The sequence below is a fragment of the Cololabis saira genome, chromosome 2 (genome assembly GCF_033807715.1).
Source record: "Cololabis saira isolate AMF1-May2022 chromosome 2, fColSai1.1, whole genome shotgun sequence".
NCBI classification, from domain to species: domain Eukaryota; kingdom Metazoa; phylum Chordata; class Actinopteri; order Beloniformes; family Belonidae; genus Cololabis; species Cololabis saira.
Window position 1 is genome coordinate 46,731,291 of NC_084588.1, and position 13,633 is coordinate 46,744,923.

At 40.5% G+C, this 13,633-nt stretch overlaps 1 protein-coding gene across 1 annotated transcript; it reads right to left on the bottom strand.

Annotated features, from left to right (window-relative positions):
* Positions 1-8,070: 8,070 nt before the first annotated feature.
* Positions 8,071-13,633, bottom strand: LOC133421664 (guanylyl cyclase-activating protein 2-like). Its single transcript, XM_061711379.1, has 4 exons — positions 13,101-13,633; positions 11,359-11,508; positions 9,905-10,007; positions 8,071-8,874 (listed from the first exon to the last, which is right to left on the bottom strand). The coding sequence occupies exons 1-4, from the start codon at positions 13,299-13,301 to the stop codon at positions 8,765-8,767; spliced, it is 564 nt and encodes a 187-aa protein (XP_061567363.1). The 5' UTR covers positions 13,302-13,633; the 3' UTR covers positions 8,071-8,764.

The window sequence follows — 13,633 nt, forward strand, 5'->3', positions numbered from 1 at the left end:
AAAAGCTGTTTTAAATCAAATCAAATCTATCTATTCTCCGTCATTACAAAATAATAATAATGACTTGGTTTTATATAGCACCCAGAGCGCTTTACAGAGATCATTATTCATTCATACACATTCTCACCGGTGGTAGTAGCTACGTTCTTCGTAGCCACAGCTGCCCTGCAGACTGACAGAAGCATGGCTGCCATATCGCACCAAACGGCCCCTCCGACCACCACCAAACATTCATACACATTCACACGGGGCAAGGTGGCTAAGACAGTGAAGGAAAGGGCCATTAAAATGGCCGCAACATCACTGATCAGCAAATCAAGGACATAAATTCAGCGCCAGCTGCTCAATTATTGTGCTGAGTCATGTGATGTGATCGATATTGAGCTGCGCTTTTATGCAGGTATGTGAACTCTTATGTATTTGAAACCAACTTGGTCATTTTGATAGTAGGCCAATATAACTAATATAGATACATGCAGCAGGTGTTGTCTTCATTCTAAGGCTTATACAAGACCTTTCATTTTTTGCGGCTCCAGACATATTTGTTTTAGTTTTTTTTGGTCCAATATGGCTCTTTCAACATTTTGGGTTGCCGACCCCTGGCTTAGACGAAGGTCTCTTTGATCAGAATCCACACTCCATCTTCATTGCTTACATTAATGAACAAAAAATATTGAAAATTGTTAACTATCTGAAAAATACAAAATCAACTCACTATACAAATATAGACATGACCTTAGTCAAAAATATAATTGATACTATTGTAAAACCTTTTACCCATATTTTCAACCAATCATTCTTAAAAGCAGCATGGATTGTATCTAAAGTGACTTGAGCCAAAAATGCACGTTACAATAATGAAATACCAGCGATAGTAATATTATGGTACTGCGAGGATCCAAGTTGTGTGAAATACAAAGTGCGTGTTGCATTGCACATTGCCCCGGTACGTATGAATTAAAACACATAATTAAAGCTGCAAGCAGCGATGAACGGGCCCTCGCGCATGCAATTTTCACCAATAAAAGTCAAGTACTCAAAACTAAGTCCGATGACAACACCATGACTCTTTATGTCAAACCATTCAAAAGTTATTGCAGAAAATAGGAACTATCAAATATCCACCAATTAGAAGAAGGGGCAGGGCTAATTTGCACCAATTATGTTCAAGGACTCAAAACAGAGTCCGATGACACCACCCCCGAGTCTTTATGTCAAATCATTCAAAAGTTATGGCAGAAAGTAGGAACTATTAAATATGGACCAATCAGATGAAGGGTGGGCGCGCTTTTTGGTGTCTATCATCGCCATGGTAACACTTTTGAAAGAGAAAAGTAATGCGCGTCGTCGCAGGATGGAGATGCAAATTTTGATGTACAACACACCTGGGTGCACGTTATGGGTCGGGCCGCATTAACGGCCGAAGGAATGGCATAAATTGCGCCAAAATTACACGATTAATTCAAAATGGCCGACTTCCTGTTCGTTTCAGCCATGGCGCCAAGAGACTTTTCTTTAAGTTGCGACATGATACAGGTGTGTACCGATTTTCGTGCATGTACGTCAAACCGTATTATGGGGCTTGAGGCACAAAGTTTTCAAGGGGGCGCTGTTGAGCCATTTTGCCACGCCCATTAATGCAAACCATGAAATATCAAATTTTTCACCAGGCCTGGCTTGCATGCAAAATTTGGTGACTTTTGGGGCACGTTTAGGGGGAAAAAAGGCCTCCTTTCGTCGGAGGATAAACGAGAAAAACAACGAGAACGAGAACATCTCCTACAGATCCAATAGGGCCTTCGGACTGTAAGTGCTCGGGCTCTAATTAACATTAAGACAAACTACAGTTTAAAGGGAAAGTTCGGTTTTTTACAACCTGGACCTTATTTCTGGCATTTTTTATGGTCGTATACTCACCCAGGCAAGTTTGGTGTCATTTGGAGTCCTTCGGAAGATATTAGGAGTTTTTTGCGAGCCACTTCTCCATATAATGGTAGCGGATGGGGCACCGCGGGACACAGACGATGCAGCGTCTAAATAACACATGATTGCCGCGAAACTCTTCATTTCTTTTATGAATCACTAGATCTGCTTCCAGGACCTGTTGTCTACATCCGGGGCTGTGTGTGTAACAAATAAATCAGTTTGTAAACAAGACCTCTGAACTCATGACGCTCAAAACGGTAAGGACGTCCATCATATTCAAAGTCGTCGTCCACAACCTCAGAATTTGACAAATATTCAGACATGTTTCAAATAACTATCAGTAAACTAACAGTAGCGAACTCCAGCTGTACACAGAGCTGTGTCTGCGATGCGTGCACAGAGATGACGTCATGAGTTCAGAGGTCTTGTTTACAAACTGATTTATTTGTTACACACACAGCCCCGGATGTAGACAACAGGTCCTGGAAGCAGATCTAGTGATTCATAAAAGAAATGAACGAGTTTCGCGGCAATCATGTGTTATTTAGACGCTGCATCGTCTGTGTCCCGCTGTGCCCCATCCGCTATCGTTATATGGAGAAGTGGCTCGCAAAAAAACCCCTAATATCTTCCGAAGGACTCCAAATGACACCAAACACCTCTGGGTGAGTATACGACCATAAAAAATGCCAGAAATAAGGTCCAGGTTGTAAAAAAACGAACTTTCCCTGTAAGCCTGGTTGTGATAACAGTGTTGTTCCTCCAATAGCCAGGATTTAAAATGTTTGGTGAAAAAGGTCGGAGTGGGAAGTTCACGTCTCCTGCTTGGTGTTGCATTCCAGGTGTGAGAGGGACGAACCAAAAAAGTGGCTCGACTAAAATACATTTTCTTTCTGCTTCTTCGGGTCTCGGGTGTTTATTTGGATATTTACCGGTCGTGATTGTAAATCAGCTCCAGAAACCAGTTCATTTATGAGTTAAAATGCAGTTTTAATTAGTATTTCTTTACACAATTCATGGGGAAGTCCACTGGCATCCTGTAATCAGCAGAAAACCCGACTCCAAACACTCTGATCTGCTTTCGTCTCAGACATGATGATGGAAATCTGGTGGATTTTCAAAATAAAAGACCAGGAAAGGGCTCTAACTTGAACGTGGACATGACATCACCCTGTGGAGGCTGAACGGGTCGAGAGACTTGATCTGCCACCAGGAGAGGTTCGGATTAGACGCAGAAAAGCTTAGTTAATTTCACAACATTCTTGTTTTCCGTACGTATATTTCTAGAATGAAGGGAAATTAATTGTTGCAGTAGTTTTTGTGATTTCAGACTCTTCAGAGACTCATATGGCGCTTCTCCACCAGTACCTACTCAGCCCGCCTCGACTCGCCTCACCCGGGTTTTGCGCTTCTCCACTACGGGTGGAGGCTTGTGGAGTAGATACTTTTTCTGTATCTATTCTGCCGAGGTTCTAAGTGGCTGAGTCGGCCCTGGATCTGACGTCGTCACAATACACGCCACTGATTGGTCGGGAGGCCGTTCAGACGATTGAATCAGGAGGCAGAAATCAGAGAAAGAGCTTCTTCATTTTATTCAACAGGCAACTGCAGCAGAAGTGTGTTTGGTGATCCAACTCTGAGGTGCAGATGTTCATAAACCTGGTGCTGAGGAGACAATTAAAAAAAGGATGTAGACGGGCGATAAGGAACGACCAGATCTACCAGGACCTCTGTCACTGCATAGCTGCTCAGATACCAACGGACCTTTCAGCAGCCGAGACAAACTAAAAACATTATAAGGAGTCGCCGCTTGAAGTTTCTCTCTCTCTCATTTTTTATAAATAATAATAATAAATAATATGATGAAAGTCGATAAATGAATTAAGAATATTAATTCGAGAATAAATAACTAAACAAATAAATAATTATCATATAGAGTGATGTAGCACGATATAATATAAATATACGTAATACTATAATAGCATAATAATATAGTAAAATCCTAATATAACATAATAATTTTTATAATATTATAACATATAACAAAATGATATCACCATATTATAATATATAACAATATAATAATACTATAGTTTAACATCCCATGAGATTTCATAACTTAATATAATAATACACTATGAAACAATATATCATGATAATGCCAAGAATAGTTATTAGAATGAACCTACTACTTCTGATCTGGGTGTTTAAAACAAACGAGGACGAGGCAAGTGGAGGCGAGTCGAGTCGCGCTGAGTAGAGGAGAGGAGATTTATAGGTGCGAGAGGGAAAGGGTCTCCTGTAAGGTCTCCTGTAGAGGTCTGAAGGATCTCCTACATGCTTTTCCCCCCTGCCAAAACCTGCTCCCCGTCCGCCCCCCCACCAACCTGCTCCTACCAGATAATCGGTGTGTAACCCGACTGTAACCCTGTTAAGACTCTGGGCCGTGACAGAGTTAAAGGAGGCAAGAGTTCAGTTCAGGGGGCGGGTGGACCTGGAGAAGCCTCTGGCTCTGAATCACGACCAGGTAGGCAGGAGTCCAGGTGATGCTGAAGGCTCCACCTGTGTCTCCTGCAGGGTCTGACGTAGCAATGCTACATAACATAGTCATAGTAACATACTGGAATAAGCTTCCACAACATTTAACCATGATAAACAATAAAGCTAGATTCAGAAATAAATTAGGAAAAGCAGAACTTAGCAAGGAAGTCAGTTTTAGTTACCGTATTTTCTGGACTATAAGCCGCACCTGCATATAAGCCGCACCGCTCTATTTTTAAAAAGAATAATTAAAAAAGGATATACAAGCCGCACCTGCATACAAGCCGCATCCGCTCTATTAAAAAAAAAAGATATGCAAGCCGCAGATATTTATGTTGTTAGATTAGATATTTACTACATGTACAGAACAATTTTGAACTGTAAATGATGTACATGTTTGTACCTAAATAGATCCTTTCCTAACAGTGTCTTTTAACACGGCAGCAACTTTGCTGATTAAAACGGGACAGAACCAAGAGAAAATAAACTGTATTTATTTATCTATTCATCTGTTTGAAATCTGCTTCTACCAACTTCTATCTGCTAAAGAAGAAGTAGCGTATTCTTCTTTGCATTTATTTTGTCTTAGTTTTGATTCTAATTCTGGTTAGAGCGCACCGAGCAGTAGAAGAAAAATCCACAGAATAGCCGCACCTTTGTATAAGCTGCATGGTTGAAAACATGAAAAAAGTAGAGGCTTATAGTCCAGAAAATATGGTAGTTGGTTTATTCTGAAATTCTGAGTGTGTAAAATTGAATATTTTTTGTTGTTTGGTTCTGGCTGGTTTCAACAATTTAAGGGTTGAATTGCATTACATCTCAGATCATTTTTGTTTAGATTTAGTTTCTTCCTCTAGTGGCGCTCAGCACACGTCATCATCATCCTTTTCTTCATTATAAGAAAAACAAAACAGTTCAATATAATTACAACAAATCTCTTTCCTTTAATGAAAGGGAACAGAAAGAAGACTAGGCTTATTTTATCTTTCCCTTTTTCCTAATAAATAAAATGTACCTTAATGTAATAATAAAAAAAACAATTACAAAAAAACCAAAACTACAACAAAGTTATAAAATAACACAAAATGTCTGTCGTCAAACACACAGTCGTATTCTTTTTTGATTCAAAGAAAAAAAATATGACAATGGTGCTAAAAAGAGAGAGAGAAAAAAAAGAAAACCCACCTAACTTAACAATTATCATGATATTTCTTCATCAAACTGGCTTTTATTATTCTTTTAAATGTAATGTTTGATTTGCATTCTTTGGTTTCTGTATCCAGATTGTTCCATAAACTGATACCATTTACAGAAACACAACGTTCCATTAATTTTGTCCTGAATTTAGTTTTTTTAAAGATCTCTGTTCCACTCTCTCTGACCCTTCACATATCGTCTTTTGACTTCAGCCTCTAGATCTCATTTCCCAGCAGCATAACACCCATTTACTCCAGAAACACTGGCTAATTCGTCCCTAAGCTCTTGGCGAGCGTCTAAATGACGTGTTTATGCAGTAAGGCAGTAAGTCGGGGTAAGCCCCTGCGGTCAAAGCTCCAAGATGGTCCAGGAAGCCGAGCTCCCAGCTAGCCGGGGTGTTGATGTGATCACTGATAAGCTGCTGATCCAGCCAGATTACGACGTTAAATGAAGAAATTCTCAGCCATCATTAAGACATTGTTAACTGGACGACCCGGCTTTGTGACGCTTCTCACTTTTAGCTATAATCCCAAACTGTCCTCCGTGTTCGTCTCACTCAGAAATCAAAGTGCTCGTCTTTTACTTATGGGTTTAAAATGCTTAGTTCAGTTTAAAAGGAAGGTTTTTAGGTGACGAGAATGAAGCCCAAAAAGTAAGGAAATTAGTGTTTGGTAGATTATTTCTTTGTTGTAAAGATGCTTCTTGGAAATAAATCTTATAGCGTTAGAAAGCCTGTTTATTTTATATTATTTTAGTTTAAAAGGCACCACATTTGTCAGGAACATACATTTGGGGGAGGAGCCACCAGCCTGGCTCCTCCCCCTAATGCTATCTCTATGGTTGGTGCTGTGCTTTTGGATTTTAGTGCTGCATTTGATATAATTGATCATGAATTACTACTCAAGAAACTTTTGGCATTTAATTTTAAAGCACAAGCTATTAAATTTATGAACAGTTATTTGGTTAATAGACAACAATGTGTAATTTAATGTTTAATGGCAGCCTTTCAGATATGTTAACCTCTCAATGTGGCGTCCCCCAAAGGAGGTGCCTAGGTCCATTTCTCTATTCTATATTATTCTGAAATTCTTGGTTTATTCTGAAATTCTGAGTGTGTAAAATTTTTTGTTGTTTGGTTCTGGCTGGTTTTTTAACAATTTAAGGGTTGAATTCCATCACATCTCGGATCATTTTTGTTTAGATTTAGTTATGTTATAATTGTAAGGATTGTATTTTATTGTTTTATGTGTGCAATGTTGGACCCCAGAAAGAATATTCTTCACTGCAGTGAGGACAAATGGGTATCAGTCATAAATAAATAACTAAATAAATAAATGCTGGTCACCAGCCTGGCTCCTCCCTCCTTCAACCAGCATTTGTTGCAAGTCAGCCGACGTGGTTGTTGGTCCTTCTGGCACCAAGCTGCCCAAGCAGCCAAAACCAGTACTATCTAATTAGGTTTAATGGAGTTTACTTTTTAATTAATCTCGGCCGCCCAATCAGGAACAAGTACAGACTAATCACTGACCACAGGAGTATCTGGGTTGTCATCCAGACTGTCGGCCCCCTCAGCTCCTCTCCTCCCTTTTATAATGTTATAATGTATGGAAATCACTAGTATGTTGGATAAATGTGTGAAACAACCAAATTAATGCAAAAGTCAGAAGGTCAGAAGGTGACTAGAGATAATCATTTCCTCATCTTTTGATTTTATTTCAATAAATATATATTCAATTCAAATTCAAAAATACCATTTTAAATACAACACAGGAAATAAAGGATTGCAGTTGTTTTCATGATTTAAGTCTGTTCCGAGATTCATTGAAGAAGTTTATAGCTGTTGATACCTGAAGGGTCTCCTGTAGAGATCTGAAGGATCTCCAACAGTTTGCCAACAGTTTGTACAAATAAGGGACCACAAGTCTGGGTGTTCGGGGGTTTCGCTGGGTGTCCCCCAGGGGTCAGTCTTGGGTCCACTCCTCTTCATCATCTACCTCCCCCTTGGCACAATCCTCCGTCATTATGGGATCCATTTTCATTGCTATGCCGATGACACACAGGTCTACATCTCCTCCAAACCCACCGCCACCATCGTTCCCACCTCCCTCATCACCTCCAAGACATCTGGATCTGGATGAGCAGGAACTTCCTGAAGCTCAACGGCAACAAAACTGAGGCTCTTCTCATCGCCTCCAAATCCACACTCACCAAATCTCAACACACCCCAGTTCCACCATCTTCATTGACGGATTCCTGGTACCCTTCTCCCCCCAAGTCAAAAGCCTCTGCGTCATCCTGGACAGCACCCTCTCATTTGCACCTCACATTCGAAACATCACCCGGTCTGCCTTCTTCCACCTCTGCAACATCTCCAGACTCTGTCCATCACTGTCGCAATCGAAATCCTGGATCACTCCTTGTGGTGGTCTGAAGGATCTCCCATAGAGGTCTGAATCATCTCCGGTAGAGGTCTGAATGATCTCCTGTACAGATCTGAAGGGTCTCCTGTAGAGGTCTGAAGGATCTCCTGTAGAGGTCTGAGGGATCTCCCATAGAGGTCTGAAGGATCTCCCATAGAGGTCTGAGGGATCTCCCATAGAGGTCTGAAGGATCTCCCATAGAGGTCTGAGGGATCTCCCGTAGAGGTCTGAAGGATCTCCTGTAGAGGTCTGAAGGATCTCCTGTAGAGGTCTGAAGGATCTCCTGTAGAGGTCTGAAGGATCTCCTGTAGAGGTCTGAGGGATCTCCTGTAGAGGTCTGAAGGATCTCCTGTAGAGGTCTGAAGGATCTCCGGTAGAGGTCTGAAGGATCTCCTGTAGAGGTCTGAAGGATCTCCGGTAGAGGTCTGAAGGATCTCCGGTAGAGGTCTGAAGGATTTCCTGTAGAGGTCTGAAGGATCTCCCTTGGTGGTCTGAAGGATCTCCCTTGGTGGTCTGAAGGAGTCTCTGACCATATTGTATGAATAGTTTTATATAGATGTAAATAAATATACGGATAAAAAGAAAAACATTGTTCAATGATTGAGGTAAGAGTCCTGTCCGCTTTCCCTCGTGAATCTAGGATCTGAGTCCGGGTGTAAACCTGGTTCTTCACCGCCAGCTCAGAGACGTTTGAGGAACCAGTCTGAGGGCCGGATGTCCAGTTTGAGCTGGTCCATCACCCAGGGGTCCTTCTCTGCACCTTCCATGAACTCCTCCAAGGAAATCTGACCTAAAGGTTGACAAGGACGGAAAGTTTAGAGGAAATAAACAACAACTTTGATTTATGATAGATCACAGTGACTTCCTAAAAACCAACCAACCAACCCAGACCAACCCAAACCAACCCAGACCAACCCAAACCAACTCAGACCAACCCAAACCAACCCAGACCAACCCAAACCAACCCAGACCAACCCAGACCAACCCAGACCAACCCAACCCAGACCAACCCAGACCAACCCAAACCAACCAAAACCAACACAAACCGACCCAACCCAAACCAACCCAGACCAACCCAGACCAACCCAAACCAACCCAGACCAACCCAACCCAGACCAACCCAGACCAACCCAAACCAACCCAGACCAACCCAAACCAACCCAAACCAACCCAAACCAACCAAAACCAACCCAGACCAACCCAAACAAACCCAAACCAACCCAAACCAACCCAAACCAACCCAGACCAACCCAAACCAACCCAAACCAACCCAACCCAGACCAACCCAGACCAACCCAGACAAACCCAAACCAACCCAAACCAACCCAAACCAACCCAGACCAACCCAAACCAACCCAAACCAACCCAAACCAACCCAAACCAACCCAGACCAACCCAAACAAACCCAAACCAACCCAAACCAACCCAAACTAACCCAAACCAACCCAAACCAACCCGAACCAACCCAAACCAACCCAGACCAACCCAGACCAACCCAGACCAACCCAAAACAACCCAAACCAACTCAACCCAAACTAACCCAAACTAACCGAGACCAACCCAAACCAACCCAAACATATGTGTTAACACCATGGCAATAGGGAAAGAGATCAGTAATGGTTTTACAGCTGCAGCTTGGAAACAAATGCAGTGAAGAAAATCAAGAAAAAACAAAGTAAGTATCGGCTAACAATAGCGGCTAATAGCGGCTTATAGCGGCTAAGTAGGCTACTTCTAACGTGTATTTTACATCAAACTGGAAGATCTGTGTTGACACTGGATTCATTTCTTTTTATATTTGGCTAAAACAGTGAACTTACTGTCTTTGTTCTTGTCCACCAGTTCAAATATCCGGTCACATATCACGTCAATGTTCTCCTGGACCCTGCTTGGATCATCCAGCTTTCGGATCTTATTGATAATCTAAACAGATTGGAAAAAAACAAACAAAGAAGGCCATGCTGATGTCAGAATTCAACTTAATTTCAATTAAAAAATAGGTTATTAATCTCCAAAGGAGATGAAAGAAAAGCCAGAACAGCTTATTATTCATCGCGGATAGAAGATAATAACCCACATTTTCTGTTCAGCGCTGTAGCCAGGCTGACAGAGTCACAACTCTGTTGATTCCTGAAGTTCTCAGTTGTGAAGACTTTATGAGCTTCCTTGACTCAGACATTTTAGCTAATTATAGAACAATTTCCAACCTTCCATTTGTATTTAAAATTCTGGAAAAGGTCATTGCAGTCAGACCATTTGTATAGAATTTGAATATATATATATATATAAGTTTTTCAGTCACGGTTCAGAATGCATCCTAGTACAGAGACAGCACTGGTTCTACTGGACCCCAAGAAAGTATATAAAGCAATGAAATATAGACAATTTATTCAATTATAACTGAAAACATTCATGTTTTCATACCTTTAAACATATTTAAAGGCAAAAACATGGCACCTGTTATTCTCGTGTCCAACAAAACATTCCTTTTTTTGGGCAAAAACAAAAAAATTCCAAAAGTTATTTGTATGAAATAAATAACTAAGAAATAAATAACTCAAATATGCCTTTCAATATCCATTTAAAGTGCAAAAAAAGAAATAAATTGCAACAGCTCAACAGCGCATGTTTGAATTAAATGACTACTGGGATTAAAGTTCACCGGGCGAAAAAGTAATAATGAAAAAAAAATCCATCTTTAGACATACGAATCGTTTTTTAGGAATTAATATGACAATCGATTTAGAATCGGGAAAATTGATTTTTTCAACACAGACCTACCCATTACCTCTGCCGAGAACTAACACACTTAGCAGAACAGCTAGAGCTGCTGCAGAGCTTCCACCCGAGCTCTTATTACTAAAAAAGCAGAAGTAGTTTTAAAAACAAACTGAAAAAGATGATTTTAGAAAGGTGTGTGTATAATATCTGACTAATATCTGACTTCTTGGTTTCTTGGCAAGCTTTTGTTTTTGTTGTTTTTTGGTTTCATAAGCCTAGAGTTGGTGTGAAAACAGGTTTTAACAATCTTTTCCAACTGTAATTAGTAGTCGACACTGTGGTAAATTCTTTTAATATTGTAGTTTTTTCCGTGTTACTACCATGTATAATTCTATACTTTATTGTTATTCTGTATGTTTTTATTATGTATATAGTTGTGTCCTGTTTGAGGAGCCCAGGAAGAATAGCTGTTACTCCCACAACGGAGGGATGGCTGATGGGGATACTAATAAATAAACTAATAAATAAATAAACTTTTTGTACTCTTACTCACCTTGACAACGAGTCGCACCTCCTGCCTGTTCAGGGAGCCGTTTCCATCTCTGTCATAAACCTTAAAGGACCATTTGAGTTTGTCCTCCAGCTTCCCTCGGAGGACCAGGTTCACCGCCGCCACGTACTCCATGAAGTCGATCTTCCCGTCCTGAGGAACAAACAGAATTAATTTAATTCAATAAACTTTATTTACCCCTAAAGGGAAATTAATTCCAGTGCAGCCGTCCAAGAGAAGCAATAAACTAACTGAATGAGGAAAAATAGGTCTGAAATTGTTCCAAATACGGTTTCTGGCTCCGGTTGACTTCAACAGTGGTAGATATCCTTTCCTTACATTATATTATACTTTGATTTATCCATATTTAACATACTGTAATATTGTGTGGGCAAGTACCTTTCCATCTTATTTGCAGAAAATATTATTGTTGCAGAAACGTTTTGTTAGATTAGCAACTTTTCCCAAAGCTGATGTTTCAATTGCACCTCTCTTCTTTAAATTGCAATGATTGACTATCGATGACGTCAACATTCTTCAAATCTGTACGTTTGTCTTTAAAGTGAATCATAAGAGATGATTTACCTCTTGGTTTTAGATACTATTTTGTTAATAACTCTCAAGTTCATAGTTATTCAACCCGACAGGTTAAGAAACTTAATCTTCCATCGTATAAAACATCAGTTTTCTATTAAATACCGTGCAGTTATCATGTGGAACAATTATGTACATTTAATTGATTTATCTTTGTCACTGTCCAGGTACAAAAAGAAACTTAAGAATGCTCTGCTCTCTAAATCATTTGATTTAGAATAATAGGACCCCCGATTTTAATTTTTTCACTTTTTCCTTTACAGGAAATGTTGAGTTTGTGCATTTAATATGTAATCGTGATTTTTATATTCGTTAATATTTTAACTTTAGTATATTGTTTGGGTGTGGTTTTCATATAAGCCTAACCACTCACACATATTTTTTTCTTGTTTTGTTCTTTTTTTTATATATATTTTCCTTATGTGAATCTTTTGTTCTGTTTTTTTTTGTATATCTTTTTTCTTCATCCTTGTATTTGTGTGAAACATACGGGAGAGTATCAGGGCCATGCAGGAGAAAAAGTATTTGAGAGGGGAAGATTTTTAATTGTGGACTTGAAATTTTGCCTTTTTTCTCAACATTTTGACTTTTTCTCGAAATTGTACTTCAACATTAATCTCGACATTTCGGCTTTTTCCTTGAGATTTCAACTTTTTCTCGAAGTGCATAATGAAAAAAAATATATATATATTTTTATCCTGCCTGGCCCTAATACTCTTCTACTCTACTCTACTCCTCTACTCGTCCACACACACACACACACACACACACACACACACACACACACACACACACACACACACACACACACACACACACACACCCTGCAGTTACCTTGTTTTTTTTTTTTTTTTTTTGTCTGCATATATATTACTGGTTAATACCATGTCGGTAAAAACCTAAGGCATATATATATCCATTTTTAATATATAATATATATCATATATATTTATTGTATTTATATATATATATATATATATATTTTTTTTTTTATTTATTTATTTTTTTTTATTTATTTATTTATTTTTTTTTAACTGCGGACATGAGAGACACAAACAGCAACCATTGCAGGTCCCTGAGACTGAATCAAAGCTCAGCTACTGCGATTATCCGTCCCCCAAAACTGAGTGGGTACGTAGGTGAGCGGTTACCTTGTTAACGTCGAAGGAGCGGAACACGGTCTCCACGTAGGCCAGTTCCTCCTCCGACGAGCTGCTGTTGACTCCGAAGATCCTCCTGAACTCGTGCAGGTGCAGGTCTCCGCTCGGACACTCGTCGGCGAACTTACGGTAGAGATCCTGGATGTTCTGGAGACTCACCTCCTGGCCGCTGCCGGCCTGCGTCTGACCCATCGCTTCAGGGGAAAAGTATCCACGTCCAGGGGATGCAGCCGCCGCATGGCTGCATGGTCGTCATGGAAACGTGACCCGAGACGAGCCCAACAACCGAGTCCTCATCTCCGTCCCTGCATGTCCTCTCCGGTCGGCTGCTGAAGACTGGTCTCCCACTGCAGACCTGAGGCCCCCGGCGTGGGATTAGGGGACTAAAAGCGTCCCGGCGTCAGCGTGGTCCTGGCCCGAACCCTGATCCAATGAAAGGCTGCCGGGGAACATGTGATCTAGGGCCGACCTGCCAGCTGAACCGCTGGTCCGCTGGCACCGCTGAGCTCTCAGCGGTTACTTAA